Source organism: Phalaenopsis equestris, unplaced genomic scaffold, assembly GCF_001263595.1.
Source record: "Phalaenopsis equestris unplaced genomic scaffold, ASM126359v1 Scaffold000151, whole genome shotgun sequence".
NCBI classification, from domain to species: Eukaryota; Viridiplantae; Streptophyta; class Magnoliopsida; order Asparagales; family Orchidaceae; genus Phalaenopsis; species Phalaenopsis equestris.
Genome location: NW_018164593.1, coordinates 1 through 17,821, shown reverse-complemented (window position 1 = coordinate 17,821; position 17,821 = coordinate 1). Strand labels below are relative to the sequence as shown.

Below are 17,821 nucleotides of genomic sequence, written 5' to 3'. Positions count from 1 at the left end.
GTATAAATGTAAATAACAAAGTTTAGGTGTTAGATACATAAATACATAGAAATTGTGTAGCATGTATGTAAATGCCTAAAGTTTGTTATAATCCAACAGAATGAGTGATGTCCTGATTTCTGCATTCTCCTTCGGTTTTTGCTCTCGGAGAATGTCATAAATCTATTCCGAATCTTTTTCACTCAGATTTGAAGCAACGCGACAAGTCCGTATAATGGAGGTTGAGGCGAATGAACAAGCCAAGAGCGGAGATGCGTCGCACCATGGTTGCTACAGTGAGTCAACTCAGTGGCACCTGCCAATCCTGGCCATGACGGCTGATGTCATCCAGGCAACTTATGAGGAATGCATGAAGTGTGGAATGGATGGCTATGTTTCCAAGCCCTTTGATGAAGAGCAATTATCTCAGGCTGTAGCCAAGTTCGTGGCTTCAAAACCTGTATCAGACTTGTGATGATCAGATTTTTAAATGGAGAGCAGAAGAATCAATCTTTTTCCTGCAGGAAGCATTCTGGTCCAAGAGTTTTCTCCCAGAATGTCAGTAGTAAAAGATGATTTTGCTGGGGCTGAAATGCAAATATTAATTCATGATATAGCAGGTGTACGTGTTAGAAATTGTTTCTTCTGCTCTCTGCTGGATTATGGTCCATGTTAAAATTTTCTTTTATGGTAATTTAACATTGTTTCCATTCTTTAGAACCTAGCCAGGCATAATTTAGCGCTTTTGCTGATATATATATATATATATATATGCTGTCTACCATTACTTTTGGGTTGGCAAAGTTTGTAAGGTTCATATGGTCATGGGTTCGATCCCGTCTATTTACGGAATGAAATCCTTAAGCTCATGAGGTTGGTCGGGAGACTCGTCTAATAATCTCTTGCCAATCTTTCAAATAAAAAAAAGTATATATATATATATATATATATATAATACTACGTTTGTTAAATTTTTAGTTTATGCAAACTCAATTGAACATGGCAGACTGATCTTTGGCCATAATTTGATTGAGCTGTACAGAATTATGAGTTTGTATTTTTAGAATAGACAGTTTAAGTAATGGATGCAATGTTAGTTTTTAAATCTTTTAGTTATTTAATTTTTTGTTCATGTAATATCAATTCGAAATTTTAATTATACAAATCCCTACAAAAATAAATTCACTAAAATTATGTTTAAAATCAATTTGAATAATATTTATTCGACATGCTAAAAGTATAAATTTAGACAAATATTGTTTATTTTTCTCTTATTTTTTTAATATATACTATTTAAATAAAAGATAATTATGTTCTATGTTGAAATTTATTGATATTTGATTTGTCTAAAATCAAATCAAAACAAATTAATTAAATTTACATTTATGGCCCTTTTGGTGTAGCTGTGCGGGAGCGGTTGTGGCCGTTTTTTTCGTTCGTTAGACACGGTGGCGGGGGAGCGACGGGGGAGTGATGCGGGCGGAAATTAGTAAAAAGGGCACCACGGGTTATACCTCAAGATCAAGTTTTTTTTACCTTGCTATCGCGATCCCTTCTTGCCCTAGCTCCTACGAAAAGATTCTCCCCTCCCATCGACGGTGCCATTCGCTCTTCTCCGATCTTCTCTCTCCTCTTCCCCCTCCTATGGCTGTCCAGTTACTCTTCCCCTTTTTCTCTTCTCTTCGCACGCAGTATGCTTATCTTCTTCTCTCTTCACAGCCACAAAAAATATATTTTGGTTTCTGTATGCACATCAGCTCATTGATTTGTTGGATTTTGTTAACTTTGGGTTGAATTTATTTGTATTTATTACAGTGGGATTAGATTCATTTGGATATGCAAAGACTTGTTGGATTTTCGGTGGCTTTTGGTTTGTGTTTAGCATCTATTATAGTGGTTATAATTTCTTATTGGAATAACTACAATTTTCACTCGGGGATGCTTTAAAATTGTCACTGGTAGTTGGTGTTGGTCAGTTTTGATATGTTTTTTCTTTTTGCATTCATTTTTTTCAGTAATGGATTCTATTTCATTGCTTTCAGGAAGATGAACCTCAAAATTTCAGGGATGTCTCGAAGATTGTAATGCCAATGGGACTAGAGGCTTCCATTCTGACGTCACGTCAGCCCTATATCTACGGTCGACAGTTTTGTAAATGCCTGCGGAGTTTTGCAGAAAAGTGTGATTTCTTCCGATGGACTGACAATAGGTTGATTCCACTATCAAAAGTGATTACAAATTGATAGCATCATTGGATAACAGTTTAGGACGAAACATACATCATCTTCATGCTAAAAATAATATCATCATTATTTGACTTGTTATTTTATTAATTTTTTTCTTTTTCTTTAGCACTTTCGGTACTCACTGTTAAGTGAGTTGTGTATCTGAACTTTTGTTCTCTTTTGAAATAAATCTCTGCATCTGAAGTATCAAATATGTGACTGTCATAATTCTGTTTTAAATAATTTTATTAAGCAGTGATATAATGATCTTTTTTCCAGAAACAATTGCTCGACGACTATTTTCACATAGCTGCAACAAACAATAAGTCAGTTTCCCCGTAATAACTTCCCCGCAACGCAGCTCCAGCTGAAAAGATAAGAAGCTGCAGCTGCCCTAAACATACCCTTAGTTTGATTTTACTTGGTTTGTAGCTGCAACAAACAATAAGTCAGTTTCCCCGTAATAACTTCCCCGCAGCACAGCTGCAGCTTAATAGCTAAGAAGCTGCAGCTCCCCTAAACATACCATTAGTTTGATTTTACTTGCTTTAAAAAATAGTTCGAATAGTTTGATTCTCTAAATTTTATAACAAAAGTGATTGATTAAGCTTAGCAAATCACTGACATGGATTAAAAACATACTCACAAGTTTAGGTTCAAGATTAACAATGTCTTGGTGGAGCCAGCTTTTCATCCTCAATAAAATGATAAATTTTATTTTTATATTTATCATACTTAAAATTTCAAATTACACTATAAATATCATTTATGGATAAGATGGCATGTATATAAAAATAAAAGTTTACGCATTAAATTTGCAAATACGCCGAAATCGTGTGGCTTGCATGTGAATCTTCCTGCTCCTGCGAGCAAGTGCTTCGTCGGGCGACAGACGAATGCCACAGACCAGCGTTTCGGATGCCTAAGGGTATACAGCCTTCGTGTCCGACGAGGCTTCAGTAAAAGTTTCGCTGCTTCGGTTATCTACTCGCCTTCCGTCTCGCTTGAAGTGTTTGAGCGAGAGGGGTGTTGGAACAGTGGCGGCAGAGGCTGAGGAGATAAGCGGGGTTGAGAGAGAAAGAGGTTGGAGGAGAATCGAACAGGGTTTTGACGGGAGATCTGAGATGTCAGAGGAGAAGCCGTTTGTGGAGCTTTATAAGGGGTTCAATGGACTCGAAAAGATCGTGCTTAGAGAGGTCGGGGGGAGCTCGACAGAGGTGCGTTGCCTTGCTAGAGCATTTTTTTTTCTTGCTTGTTTGTTTTGAGTTGAATTTTGAATTCGAGATCCTATTCCTAGGCTGGAATTTGGGTATTTTATGCACTGATTGTCGGATTGCTTAATTTTTATATTGATTTGTTAATGTTTAATTTAGATTCGCCGTTTCTTTCATGAATTTATGATCTTCTTTGGATTAGTCGTCGCCCATGTTAGGCATTCACAAGACAGAAGAAGAGTCGGCCAGTTGTAGCTAGTGCCAATATTTTCTGGCAGGATTTGCAGTTTCATCTGCACTACCAAAAAAAAAAAAGAAGACTGAATCTTGGGTTGTTGTATGCTTTTCTCGTATGGTATCCTTTTTGTGGATAAGTACAGAGAAAGAGTTTAGGATAAACTTGAACAATGGATGTCTACATTAGTCTAAAGAACTTCATTTGAGTAGATCTAAAACTGAATACATGGAATATAATTTTAGTATTAGTAGATCTAGTGGCAGGGTTGTAACGATGGGTGATCAAATCATTAAATGGAGCGAACGTTTTACCTAACTCAAGTCTATTGCTCCAAGTGATTGGTGATCTAGATGGGGACATTGTTATAGTTCATGTTGGATGGTTGAAGTGGGGAAATGCATTAGGCCAATTGTGTGATAGAAAAATACCGCTTAGGCTGAAAGGAAAATTTTATAAGATGGGGGTGAGACATGCAATGCTTTGTAGTGTAGAATGTTAGCCTATAAAAGAGAAGCATAAAACTAGGTTAAGGTTTGTCGAGATGAGAATGGATAGGTGGATGTAGGGCTGTCAAAAAAGCTCGTTGTTCGTGAGCAGTTCGTGTTCAGTTCGTCAATGAGTTCGTGTTCCATTCGTTCGATAAGTAAATGAGACGAATGTGAACAAATTTTTTTTGTTCGGTTAGTTAAACGAATCAAACACGAACAGTGATGCGTTCGGTCGTGTTCGAATCGTTATTTTTTGAAATATAAAATAATTTAAAAAAATTATATATATATAATTTATGATATTTTAAAAAATTATATTTTATAAATTATAATATATAATAAATTAATGATAATAGTATATTAATATACTATATTAGTAATATCGTGTTCGACTCGTTCGTTAAGAAACGAACACGAACAGTGACTTCACGAACAATTTCGAACACGAGCTTATTTCAAACGAACCGAACATGAACACAAGCTCTGTTCGTTTACACCCCTAGGTGGAAGAGTGGCTTGACACTTGGAGACAAAATATGAAATGAATGTATTCATGAAAGGCTTGGTGTAGCTCCAGTGGCAGACAAAATTAGAGAGAGTCATCTTAGATGATCTAGTCAAATTAAACGCCAATCATATGATGATCTAATGAGGAGAATATATGTTTTAGATTCGACTTATGTTAAAAAAGATATAGATAGACCTAAAAATACTTGGGCATGTTGTGTAAAAAATAATCTTAATTAATAGAATTAAATGAAAATATAACACTCAATAGGACATATTGGAGGCTTGTTGTTGTTGTTGCTCATGCCCAAAATGAGATTGATATTGAAGAAGTAAATGCAATTTTATGAACTAAGATCGTAAGATGATTTGGAATACGTATTTCCATTGTGACTAAACTTGGAAATATGACACAATGTTACAGAGAAATGAATTTTGTGATTTGGCTTAACTATATCATGAGACATACTCATGTGGGTGCATGTGGTGCTATAAGCAGATTATGTGTTCAAAATATTATCAACATTGCAACTTGACTTTTATTTCCATATTTTATGAATTTTATCATTGAGTATACTTTTCATTTATGTGACTTGGGCTTTTGCTGTAATACCTGAAAAAATAAAATGAAATAATGAATTAAATCAAATTTATACCTAATGGATGGGTTGTTTCAAACAAACGTCTCGACGATTTCGTCGTTGGAAGACTATTAACAGCCTTGTTCGATTCAGTGATAGGGGTAAGAGTCAGAGGAAAGAACAACTGCAGCGTGAGGAGGAAGAAGACTCTTGAGCATTATGTGGGTAGAAAGAGAACGCTACAAACCTTGATGTCTGAAGGAGGAGAGAGAGGGGGGGGGGGGGGGGGGGCGCAGGGAAAGATCCAATGCCGAAGCCCGAGTCTTAATTTATTAGAATTAAATGAAAATATGACACTTAATAAGACACAATGAACGTTTCTTGTTGTTCTTGATCATGCCCAACATGAGATTGATTTTGAAGAGGAAAATGTAATTTTATGAACTAGGAAAATGCAACCTATATCATCGTCACTCTGAACAATAAATCTGAGATATCTAAAACATTCACATCTTTTAATGACTTGATCATTCATAGTTACAACTCCGCCACTAGAGCTACTACTACTAAAATTACATTCAATGTATTCAGTTTTAGTTCTACATGAAACGAAGGCCTTTAGACTCCAATGTAGACCTCCATAATTCAAATTCTGGATATATTAGCATTTCAAGCGTCAAGTTTAACATATGTAATATAGATCTTAACATTTCAGCAATCTAATCAGGACCAAAAGCTATGAAGATAACATTTAAGCTTAATATGAATCATAAAAGATATCTTTTTTTTTTCCACATGCGCTCTGGCTAATATACTAAAGATGTAATTATATGGTTTGAGAATGCTGCGCCGACCAAAGAGAATAAAGTTCATTTAAATTTGCATTGCATCAAGAAGCTTGCAATTATTTTGAATATTGCAAAAGCCTTTTTTTTTATAATAAATTTGATATCTCAGTTCCGATGCTTTGTCACACATTAATCTTTATATTTTTGTGAACTTGCAGTATTTTGTTGATGAGATTTGTGTTTATTTTAGATGGGATCTGATTTACTATAGTGGATGGTGATAATGATATCCCCGAGGTAATTAAGTTTGAATTTATCATATGATATTTATTTGATGATACTTGTGTTTATTCTAAATCATTATTCCATCAATTTCTTTTTCATCCTTGATCTAATATCATATCATCCTTCGATCAATTTTTTTTGATTTTTCGCTCAGATCTTTGTGCGGATAGTTTAAGCTTGCTTGCGCTTTCTACAATAAAGTTGTGAGGCTTATTGATAAAAAAATCATTCCGTGGTATTTTATAAAAGCCCAGTTGATGCTGATGATTTATTCTGAAAACAGATGTAAATACAAAAGAATTTTGTGGTATGTATGTGAATTTCCCTTAATTTTCTTATGTAATCTTAAAATTTATGTAATTTAAATACATGCAACTAACCAACTCTAATTTCTCTCTTGTTTATTAGAGTATTGGTGGATATACTAAACTCATTCATTGCGAGCCTTGAAGCAATGAAGCTCTTTAATTTTTCCTTCAGTAATTGTCAAACTCGCCACATTAGAGTTACTGCTCTCTGTCTGATGCCAGAACTAGTTAGAAAGTCAGCGAAAACATATAAAAAAAACTTTTATTGATATCAGAAACTAATCTCCGACTAGGACCTGACAAGGAGATCCAAGGGTGACGGTGATGTCGGTGAAAGGGTAAGTGTACGGGAAGGGTTGGTAGGGGCTGGTTGGTGATTGGGAGAGTTGGGACAACAAAGGTAAATGCAAGAGAGGGGATGACAGGGGCTGGTTGGTGACTGGGAGGCTTAGGACAACAAAGGTAAATGCAAGAGAGGCAGTGGCAGGATCTGGGAGGTGACTTGAATGCTTGGGACAGTAAAGGTAAATGCAAGAGAGGGGGCGCAGAGGCTGGGAAGGGGGTTAGGAGTGGCCGACGGTCATGGGGAAGGAAGAGGAGCTGGACAACCAAAAAGGGAGGAAGGTACACACCACCTTGGAGCGGGATATAGCCGAAACACTATACGTCATCAGATACAACCCTAGTAGCGAGAGGAGAGGACTCTAACAACAATCTAAAGCACAAACAACAAGGAACTTGACCTGATTCTCTAAAACAACCATATATATAAGCCCTACAGGAAGGAAAAGCACTAAAAAGAAAAGGGAGATCGCGGGAGGCCGCACGTTCTGTCATAACTTTAGCCTAGGCCGCTCTGCACCGAAATTTGCTTGGACTGGTTTTCAATAGATCAGATAGTCTATCAGTGAATCGGTGCTTGGCGAGCGGGAAAACTCGCATCGGGAAGGGGAAACCCCGCGTCAGTCTCCCGGGGTTGGGGGAGGTTCAACTTCATTTATTGAAGCTTCTGGTTCTTATCTTCAATCCGGGAGAAGCTTACCCTTTTTGTGAGTATATGATATCGATGTATTATTTTGAGGCTGTAAGTCACGCCTATATTGTTGAATCTTCCCAAAGTAGCCAACGGTCTGTTCAATCCTATATTGACATCAGGCTCTGTCGAAGGATCTTCCCGTCCGGTGGTGGTGCAGGTGATACAGTGTTGACTGTGAGGCTCTGACATCCTCTATGGCGTAACTGTCATGTGTCTGGAGTGGGTGTTTCAATCCTCTCATCCTGTGTAGTCACTAGAATTGGCTCCACTGACGCAGCTCTGCCGATAAGATTCCTGTGATCTCGAGCTCTGTCGAAGGAAGTAGAATGATGTGCTGCCCCTCCTTGGTAAATGAGTATGTGTTTCTGAATCCATCGTGTTGAGTCCTCTAATCAAACTGCTTCGGTCATCTCAACAGAAGGTGGAAGACATCCATTGGGATCACATTACACCACCTTTGGTCTTGCAGCTGGCCTTCGACCGAGAACTCTACCAAACATCTCTGGTTCATGTTGATCTAATTCTCCTTCTACAGCCATGTCAGTGAGTACGACTAGAAGTGTCTCTGAGTCGGGAGTCTCAATTGATTCCACATTCTTGATGTCACTGCAAATCCCTCGTGTCAATATCAATTTGTAGGGCTAGTCAAACTATGAGTGCCTCTCATTCATCTGGGGGAAGATGATGTATCTCTCTTTGGTCCTTAGTTGTATCCTCTCTAACCTCCTCCATTGTGCTCTGGTCTGTAAGTGTGACTACTCTGCTCGTGGGACAGCTGGAGGTGCTCCATCCTACTTCTTCCTGCTCTGAACTAGAGTGTCACTCCCTTGCCCGGGTCTGCTTTTGTCTCTCGGGGTACCTCTGTCGGTCGTTGTACCTGTAGGTGATTTCCTGCCTGAAGGTTGCTGCCTGAAGGATGACTGTTGTCTGCTCTGCTTCTGCTATCTTTTCACCTTCAAGGTTAGTGTTTGACATCCCTCAACGTCTAGTGTGGCTATAGGTGCACCACATTGCTAATACTAGGCTTCATGCCCCCAAGGTATCTGACTGCTGCATTTTTCTCTGACTCTGTCAGATCACACTACATCTGATAATGATCAAACTGCTCCATGAACTCTTCTACTAACAGATCCCTCTACCTTTTTCTCTGTCTCTGTAAGTTCTCTTGATCTGCCCGTCCTCTGACAAATCTTTATACTCGAAGATCCGCTCAACAACTTTTAACCAATCAATGAATTCTTCAGGATCCATACCTCCTTCGAACTCTGGCAGATCTACTTTGATGTCGAAGCCTCTGTGCCCTACAAATGATATCTCTTCTCTGTGAGTCTCCCTCTAAGGGTGATTCAGATACCCCTCTCTCAGCCTTCTCTGATATTGGATTCTGAATTGTCATGACCTATCTTCTTCGCTGAAATTATCTCTATGGAAGGGATTCAGATCTTCATCTAGTTCTCCTCTTCGACCCTCCAGATCTTGGTCGAAGGTAATCTCCTTCTGTGTTAACTCTTCAATCTCCGCAGGCCTCTGTTAAAGACAACGAAGCTCTTGCCTTATCTCTTCCTAGGTAAGCTCGGGCATATTTCTCTTTGGTGGCTTGACTAAGGTTTAGGAAAAGGAGGGAAAAATTTTGTGGAAGTGGAAAGATCAATTGATGATAGGAAAGAAAATTATTGGGTTATGGCGGATGCTAGGAAACTCTAAGATAGGACTAGGATTAGGCTAGCTCTGATACCAAATGATACCGGGACTAGTTAAGAAATCAGTGAGAACACACAAAGCAAACGTTTACTGATATTGAAATAGGGCTACCACTTGACGCAATTGGAAAGTAAACACAAACATAAACTAATCTTCGGCTAGGACCGACCGAGAAGATCCGAGGGCGGTGGTGATGTCGGAGAAAGGGTAAGGGTATGGGAAGGGTTGGTAGGTGTCTGGGAGAGTTGGGACAACAATGCTAAATGGAGCTTGGAGGTGACCGGGAGGCTTGTGACAACAAAGATAAATGCAGGAGAGGGGGCGGTAGGGACTGGGAGGTGACTTAGAGGTTTGAGACAACAAAGATAAATGCAAGAGAGGGGGCAGTGGAGGCTGGGAAGTGGGTAGGGAGTGGTCAACGGCTATGGGGAAGGAGGAGGAGGGCCTGAAAAACTAAAAATGGAGGAAGATGCACACCATCCTGGAGCGGGATATAGTCGAAGCACCACCCGTCAACGGATATAGCCCTAGCAGGGAGTGGAGAGTACTCTAACATTAATATGAAGCACAAACAAAAAAGAACTAGCCCTAATTCTCTAAAACAACCATATATATAATCCCTACAGGAAAGAAAAGCACTAAAAAGGAAAGGGAGGGCGTGGGAGGCCGCATGTCCCGTCATAATGCTTGTACGGCCGCTCGGCTTCGGGATTTACTTGGACCAATTCTCAACAGACCGGGCAATCTGTCCGTGAACTGGTGCTAGGAAAGCGGGAAGGGGAAGCCGGAAGCCCCGCGTCAGTCAGCTTATGTTGCTGAATCAACTGTAGGGACTGAGAGGTGACTTAGAGGTTTGGGACAACAAAGGTAAATGCAAGAGAGGGGACAGTGGAGGCTTAGAAGTGGGTAAGGAGTGGTCGGCGGCTATGGGGAAGGAGGAGGAGGAGGGCCTAGACAGCTAAAAATAGAGGAAGATGCACACCATCCTGGAGCGGAATATAGTTGAAGCACCACCCGTCAACGGATATAGCCCTACCAGGGAGTGAAGAGGACTCCAACATCAATATGAAGAACAAACAGAAAAGAACTAGCCCTAATTCTCTAAAACAACCAAATATACAATCCCTACAGGAAAGAAAAGCACTAAAAAGGAAAGGGAGGGCGTGGGAGGCCGCTCGTCCCGTCATAATGCTTGCTCGGGCCGCTCGGCTCTGGGTTTTACTTGGACCAATTCTCAACAGATCGGGCAATATGTTCGTGCACTGGTGCTAGGAGAGCAAGAAGACCTGAAGTGGGAAGGGGAAGCCTTGCGTCAGTCAGCTTATGTTGCTGAATCAACTGTGACCTAATCGATCTCACATCACAAGAACCATCTTTCATCCATCCATTAGCAATTTTCTTACTTCACATTATTTGTTATCTAGCTGGGAATTGTTGCTCGTCATCGTATGATTTGTAATTGGAACTGGTTTATTTTCACCATTCTTTTGTTCACGGTTCCTCTTATGTTTAGATAACTATTGATGATAAATTTTTTTTCAAAGTAAAAGAATAATCATTTTTCAAATTTCTGTTTTGGAGATAGATGTGGATGAAAATTTTTAATTTAGATTCGTGATAGCAGAAATTTAATGTTTCTTGAGTTGTAGTCAAGCTTTTGTTTGCGTTGTTGAGTTGAGCTCAGGCTGCTAAAGCTTGTTAACTTATATTTGTGCCAACTTGAGCTCAGTAACTGCTTTGTGAGTCCATCTCGAGCTCTTGTGCTTTTGATAACAATTTTATAGACCTTTTAGAGCTGATCAATCTGAGAAGGATTTCACTCTCTTAGGTTGGCACTGCCTCATTGCAGAAGTATTTGCGTTGCAGTGCTTTTCATAATTACGTTGGCAAACTTGCTATAATTGAAGTTAAGTATATAAATTGCTTTCAAATAGAGCAAATTACCTTGTGGGAAACCATTCTTATACTGGTTGTGATTTCTCCTTTCTATTAATTTTAACATAATTTGACTATTATCTGAGTAATAATTTGCTTTTCGGCAATTTATCTGGTTCAAGATGCTGTACTTGAGGTTTTTTCGTGCACAACAGAGAAGGCTCTGCTAAATTCATATTGATCAGAGATGGCCTTCTGTCCATACCATCTAATAATACTCAAACTTCTTGTCTCTTTATTGAACTTTTAAAAGTCAGTGGCATTATCTAATACTCAATGCATTTTCCGATTTTGAAGTTTCAGATACCACACTTATATGCGAAGGAATTGTTCATGCGATGAAGCTCTTGAGGAATGCGTGGCAGATTTTCGACTCAGTTGTTGAACATTTGCATTGCTTCTCTATGTAAGGCGAGGATGTTGAATAAGGCTGAGGCTGTTGTTGTTGATGGAATACGACTCGGTTGCCTCCCAGATGTTGTGACATACAATACGCTGATTGCTGCGTATTGTCGCTTTGTGGGTTTAGATGAAGCCTATTTGATTATCAGAAGAATGAGAGAAGCAGGAGTAAAGCCTGATGTGATTACATACAATTCCCTTATGGCTGGAGCGAGTAGATATAATCTACTTTCCTATTGCCGGCATCTGTTTGATGAAATGTCAAAAGATGGAATAAAACCTGATGAATGGAGCTACAATACTCTGATGCACTGTTTGTTTAATTGTGGGTGTCCAGAGGAAGCCTTTCAGATATTTTCTGATATGAGTTCAACAAACATCTCTCCATCTATTGTCACATATAATACATTGATTAATGGCTATTTCAAGTCTGGAAAATCAGTTAGCGCTATCATGACATTTAGGAGGTTACAGAAATTTGGTTTCTCTCCAGAGCTTGTTACATATAATACAATGCTTGATGGGCTGTTCAAAGCAGGTAAAGTAGGTCAGGTAATAAACATTTTTAAGGAGATTAGAGAATCAGGTATAGCTCCTAATGCCATAACCTATACTACTGTTATGAAATGCTTGTTTAGGTCAAGAAAGTTTGAGCAAGGTTTAGACATATTCTCCAAGATGATGAGCGAAGGATGTACTTCAGATGTGTTTGCATATTGCACGGTTATTAGTGCTCTAGTCAAGAGGGGCAAGACAGCAGATGCTCATCTTTGCATCCAGCAGATGCTTAATAATGGAATTGGCATTGATTTAGCTTGTTATAATTCTCTAATTTATGTGTATTGCAAGGAAAAAAATATGAATGATGCGTTACGGCTGCTGAATGAGATTGAGGAAGCCGGCCTGCAAAGCGATGAATATACGTACTCTACTTTGGTGGATGGATTCTGCAAATTGGGTGATGTTAATTCTGCTAGGAATCATTTGCGTGTAATGGAAATAAATGGCTTAAATATGAATGTGGTAGCTTATAATTGCCTTATTGATGGGTTGTGCAAAGCGGGACAGGTGGATCATGCCATTAGTGTGTTTAAGATGATGAAGATAAGAGATTCTTTCACCTACTCGGCTTTGTTGCATGGTCTATGTAAAGCAGGCAGGTTTCGTGTTGCATCTAAATTCTTATGGACTTGCTTGAGTAAGCGCATTAGTGTGCTCAAGTCTGCTCAACTTGCAGTCCTTCGTGGTCTTCGGTGCTCGGGATTTGGAAATGATGCGAAGAAACTCAAGGCTGCTATATGGAGGGCTCGATTTTTTAATGACATAAAGTAGGGGTTTGTTCGGCTATGAATGTACCTTGCGGCCTGATTTTTGCTACTGTGAAACACTTGCGTGTTTCCTTGATTGCAGATGTCTTGGGAAGGTTGATTTTGGTTCAAAAAATGTTATGCTTAGATTTCCTTATTTAGTTCTAACTTTATTCCATGCCTCTAATGTTTTTGGTGCGGTTATTAGTGTGAAGGCAAAAAATAGCCGACTAACAGTAGCAGAAGATTGAGTTTGAAGAGAGGATTAATCCGCAGCCTAAAAATGGCAGACTTATCTGTCAAGCTGGTGTAGAAGACAACGGAGCTTGATGTTCATGAAAAATTACAGGTGCTGTTTATTTTATAAAATGTATTTTCTTATGATATTGTAGGTTAAATCGAAATAAGTACTTAATTATTTTCAAAAAGCAGAGTAGTTTCACGAAGTTTGCTAATTTTGTTAGGGTTCGCAACATGCACATTCAAGATTTTATCATTCTCTCAAATGATTTTCCCATCAAGCTGAGTATCTGTTTAGTAGCGTGTTTTTCCCCCTAGATTTGAATCTTACTTGCTTTTATAATTATAGCACCATCATATGGTTCTTGTTATGAAAATTGGTGCTTCCAGCTGAAGGACCTGCTGCAGATGGAGATTGATAGCAGTGGTATTATGGCGTCAAGTAGAAGAGACTAGAATTTTGATGGCGCCCGATTGAGAGAAGGAGCAAGTTGAGAAAGGGCCTAGTTTCTTATATCATTAGGAAATTGTAATGGAGAATTTTTATTCGATTGATCACATGCAATATGGATAAAAGACTTTCCTCTTATTACAACAAATCAAATAATCTAAGACAGGAAATAAATACAAAATAATAAGGATACCCTCCAAAAATCACCAATGGAATATTTCAATAATAATAAAAAAAAAACCACCAATGGAAACTAGTAATCTGTTTGCTTCCTTATTTGAATTTAAACACTGTTAGAAGTGAAAGACTATTTGTGTAGCTCGAATTCAAGTGCTTTTCCTCTGCATGGTCATATAGCCTTGTTATGAGCTGCTAGTCAGATTTTGAGAAGCACTAGGAGAAAGAAAAAAAAGGTAGTAAAATACTTGGTGCATTTCTCTTTATGTTGTTTCATTTATAAGATTTTAAATGTCTTTAGGCTTTCATTTTAGGCATTGTAATCTAGAATTATAAGTTTGGTGGTAAAGAAGATCCCATATTTTAATTTTGAACCCCCTCATTGCTAGCAATGCCCAACATTTTCAAGGCTTTCAAGGAAGATACTCAATTACTAGATCATTATTGTACTTCATGACCTTTTTTTTTTTCTAGAGTAAAATGATTGAGTGGTTTAATTATTTAAATTTCAGTTATATGATCTTTATCTGTTTTTAAGGATTTGTTGGACCCACTAAGCATAGAAGTAATTACAGTGAGGGCAATGAAAAGTTTGTTATGTGGTTGTATCTGATCTTCAAATATCGGTTGATTAGACATTACTTTTTTTTATACATCTGATTAATTTGCGATGCTCCGCTTTCTGAGGTGAGCTGGAAATTTTACTTATTATTTGGAAATGATTGGCGAACAATTGTTACACAAGTATTTTGAAAGTTCATCAACATCATCATTAGCCTCAAATTATTTAGGCTCTGCTTTTTGAATCTTGAATCTCCTCTTGTTCTTATTGAGTGTTTCACGAGATGTTAAACGTATTTTGCATGAATATATTTTCGACCATTTCTTTCTAACCTTTTCCTATGTTATGCTTCACATTTTAAAATTTTTGTATATATTTTTTAAAATTATTTACTCACAAATTATAATATTTGCGTATATGCATATTTATCAATAAATGTCTCAACAGGAAGTTGCATTTTATATTTGTAGTAGTTGATGGTTTCTCTGATTCATTTCAAACTATTAGAATATTGGAATGTTAATATGTAGTTTTCTATATTAATTACTTTGATTTGTTTTTATTTATTTTCTTTTTTTCCTATTCTGCTTTAATATGTTTCCTTACTAGTAGATCTTGTAATAGGGTATTTATACCTCTCTTTGCATCAATATGAGACACATTGGTTCTACTCTATTCTATTATAATATGGCGTCACAGTCAGGTTCCTAATCCAACCGCTATCTCCCCTCCAGATGCTAGGAAGCTCAGTGTCACGCTGGAATCTACCGCTGGATTCCGCCTCCCGTTGGAATTTCTTGCTAGATCCCACTTAAATCTCGTCTCCCGTTGGATCCTGCTACTCTCTTGCAAAATCTCACTACTCTCTCGCTGGATCTCGTTACTCTCCTGCTGGATCCCGCTACTCCCGCTGGATCCTCTCTTTTTCTTGATTCCATCTCCTGCTTAGTTGTATCCCGCTAGATACGTTGGTTCCTGCCTCTTTGTTCGATCCCAGCTGGTCGATGACTCTCCAGAGTAGGTAATCTGACTGCCAGAATATTCTTCCAGACAGCCAGAAGGTCTTCTTCTAGCAGAAACCCTTTCCCAAGGACATATCTTCCCTCCAGCAGTCGGAGCCTTACATCGTCTCAACAACCTAACATCTATTTTGGCTCAATCGGAATCACGACAGACTCTTCCAGCACTGAACTATCACAAGAAGATGTTTTTCAGTCCACAAGAGGATTAATTTTTCAATCTCCATTCCTCTAACTGGAGCATAGGAAAAAAACATGAACTTCTTGATTAAAACCCTTAAACTGAACGATAGTAACTTTCTCCAATGGTCCCAATTTGTGTCTTTGTTCATCAAAGGGCGTGGGAAATTGGGTCATCTCACTGGTGTGATTCGTGAACCTTCTAAGACTGATCAACATATGGAGCTTGGTAAGTGTAGAATTCTATGGTCATGTTGTGGCTGATCCACTACATGGAGACTTTTATTGGTCGATCATATATGTTCCTTTCTTATGAGAGTGCTCTCTAGCGATAGTTCGTGATACCTACTCAAATGTAGGGAATTCAAGCCAACTCTATGAGGTATCTATGAAAATCCGTGAGGCAAAACAAGGATCAAAGACCATAAACCAGTACAATGATCTAGTTGCATTATGAATAGAATGTGACCTGTATTATGGCTACACTTGGGAATGTTCGGCCGACCTCTCACTTTTTCCAAAACATTGTAGAAAAAGGACCTCATGTTCCAATTTTTGGCAGGTCTCAACAAAGATCTTAATGAAGTCCGAGGCCGTATCCTTGGCCAAGATCCTCTTCCTTCTACTCACACTGCTTTCACTGAGATTCGCCGGGAAGAGAGCCAGAGACTTGTCATGCTTGGTGAGTCCACTGTGTTTGCCGAAGTATCCGCCTTGTCACTCTAATAGTGATCAATCCCAGGCTGGTCACCCTACTTTTGATTTCTGTTACAAACCAAACACACTCGTGATAAATGTTGGAAGCTTCACGGGAAACCTGCATTCAAATTTTTGGTCAAATCTTCTGCTGTCAAGGGTCTCACTACAGCTTCTGAATCCAATACTGTGCAACCGGCTTCTACCCAGAACTTTTTGGAATCCTCCAATTTTCTTTAAAGTCAATCGTAGCACTTAATCAAGCAGCTTGAATCCAGTCTGCTCTTTTCCGGGCTAACCTCTCACATTCGTCAAGGTATCAATCCTATGACACTTCTTTTAATTCATGGATCATTGATTCAGATGCAACATGCCACATGACTGGAAGTTCTCAAGCCTTCTCGACATACTATCCTTGCCCAGGAAAATATACTTTTAAAATTACTAACGAGTCCAAAGTTCCATTACTGGTAAAAGGTCTATTGTTTTAACAACAGATCCAACTCTGGAATATGTTATATGTATTTCTGTTGAAGTGTAATATTTTATTTGTCAGTAAGTTGACATATGACATTGATTGCATTGCTCATTTTTCCTCTGATGTCTTTGTCTTTTAGGATCGTCGTTCGGGGAGGATGATTGGAACTGCTAAGCGGGTTGGTGGGCTCTTATTGTTCCAAGATAAAAGCACGAAAAACGAGGAGACTTCACCCAATAGTTGCAGTTCTCAGTTTACTGAATGACCTATTTTGTTGTTACACTATCGTTTTGGTCATCCTAGTTTCCAGTATCTAAAATAATTGTATTTGTTGATGTTTACTAATAAAATTTCTTTTAATTTCACATGTAAGTTAGCTAAATATCACGTGTTCTTTATCCACCCCACAATTACACACCTTTCATGCCTTTCTCTCTTTCATAGTGACTTATGAGGACCTTCTTGCACTCCTAATTACACCAATAAATGGTGGTTTATTACTTTGAATGTTGATCACACTCGGATGACATTTATTTATATTTTAAAAGATAAATTTAAAGTTGCAGTCATTTTTAATATCTTACTCCTTCATCTTGACCTAGTTCGAAATTCATGTTCAAGTTCTTCGATTGACAATGTTCGTGAATTTCTTAACTCTATATTAGGAGAATTCTTGATAAGGGCATCCTCAATCATAACTCATGTATCAACACTCCTCGACAAAATGGGATCGCTGAGAGAAAAAACCGACATCTCGTCGACTTTACTAACTTCATTATGTTTCACTCTAATATCCCAAAATGTTTATGGAATGATGTCATTCTTACCGTCACTTCTCTTATCAATAGAGTTCTCTCAAAAATTCACAACTTCCATATCCTTTTAGTCGTCTTGAGATCGTGCTTTCCTAACAATTAGATATTTTTCACTGTAGATCCTAAAATTTTTGGGTGCACAACATTTGTTAGAAGCACAACCCCAAGTCGGAATAAACTTGATCCCAGGTCCATAAAATGTGTTTTCC

General features: G+C 38.4%; 2 protein-coding genes across 5 annotated transcripts in view; both read left to right on the top strand.

The window, feature by feature from the left end:
• The window catches only part of LOC110021897 (probable histidine kinase 6), a 19,983-nt gene extending 19,278 nt beyond the window's left edge, over positions 1-705 (top strand). Inside the window, exon 11 of the mRNA XM_020720605.1 lies at positions 187-705. Within this exon, the coding sequence (XP_020576264.1) occupies positions 187-454 (268 nt within the window). The 3' untranslated portion in view covers positions 455-705. The remainder of the gene's footprint in view (positions 1-186) is intronic.
• A 2,335-nt stretch (positions 706-3,040) lies between these two features.
• Positions 3,041-17,295, top strand: LOC110021916 (putative pentatricopeptide repeat-containing protein At4g17915). 4 transcript variants are annotated; one of them, XM_020720631.1, is made up of 5 exons: positions 3,041-3,421; positions 6,239-6,317; positions 11,583-13,110; positions 13,203-13,343; positions 16,937-17,295. In XM_020720631.1, exon 3 carries the CDS (start codon positions 11,640-11,642, stop codon positions 13,017-13,019), a length of 1,380 nt encoding a protein of 459 aa, XP_020576290.1. In that variant the 5' UTR covers positions 3,041-3,421; positions 6,239-6,317; positions 11,583-11,639; the 3' UTR covers positions 13,020-13,110; positions 13,203-13,343; positions 16,937-17,295. The 4 variants fall into 4 exon arrangements, with proteins under 4 accessions (XP_020576290.1, XP_020576289.1, XP_020576287.1 ...); XM_020720630.1 differs by lacking the exon at positions 6,239-6,317 and having other exon boundaries at positions 11,589-13,110; XM_020720628.1 differs by lacking the exon at positions 6,239-6,317.
• The last annotated feature ends 526 nt before the right edge of the window (positions 17,296-17,821 follow it).

Coding starts and splice junctions, on each gene's coding strand:
- LOC110021916 (XM_020720630.1), top strand. CDS start 11,640: ATGCGTGGCAGATTTTCGACTCAGTTGTTGAACATTTGCATTGCTTCT.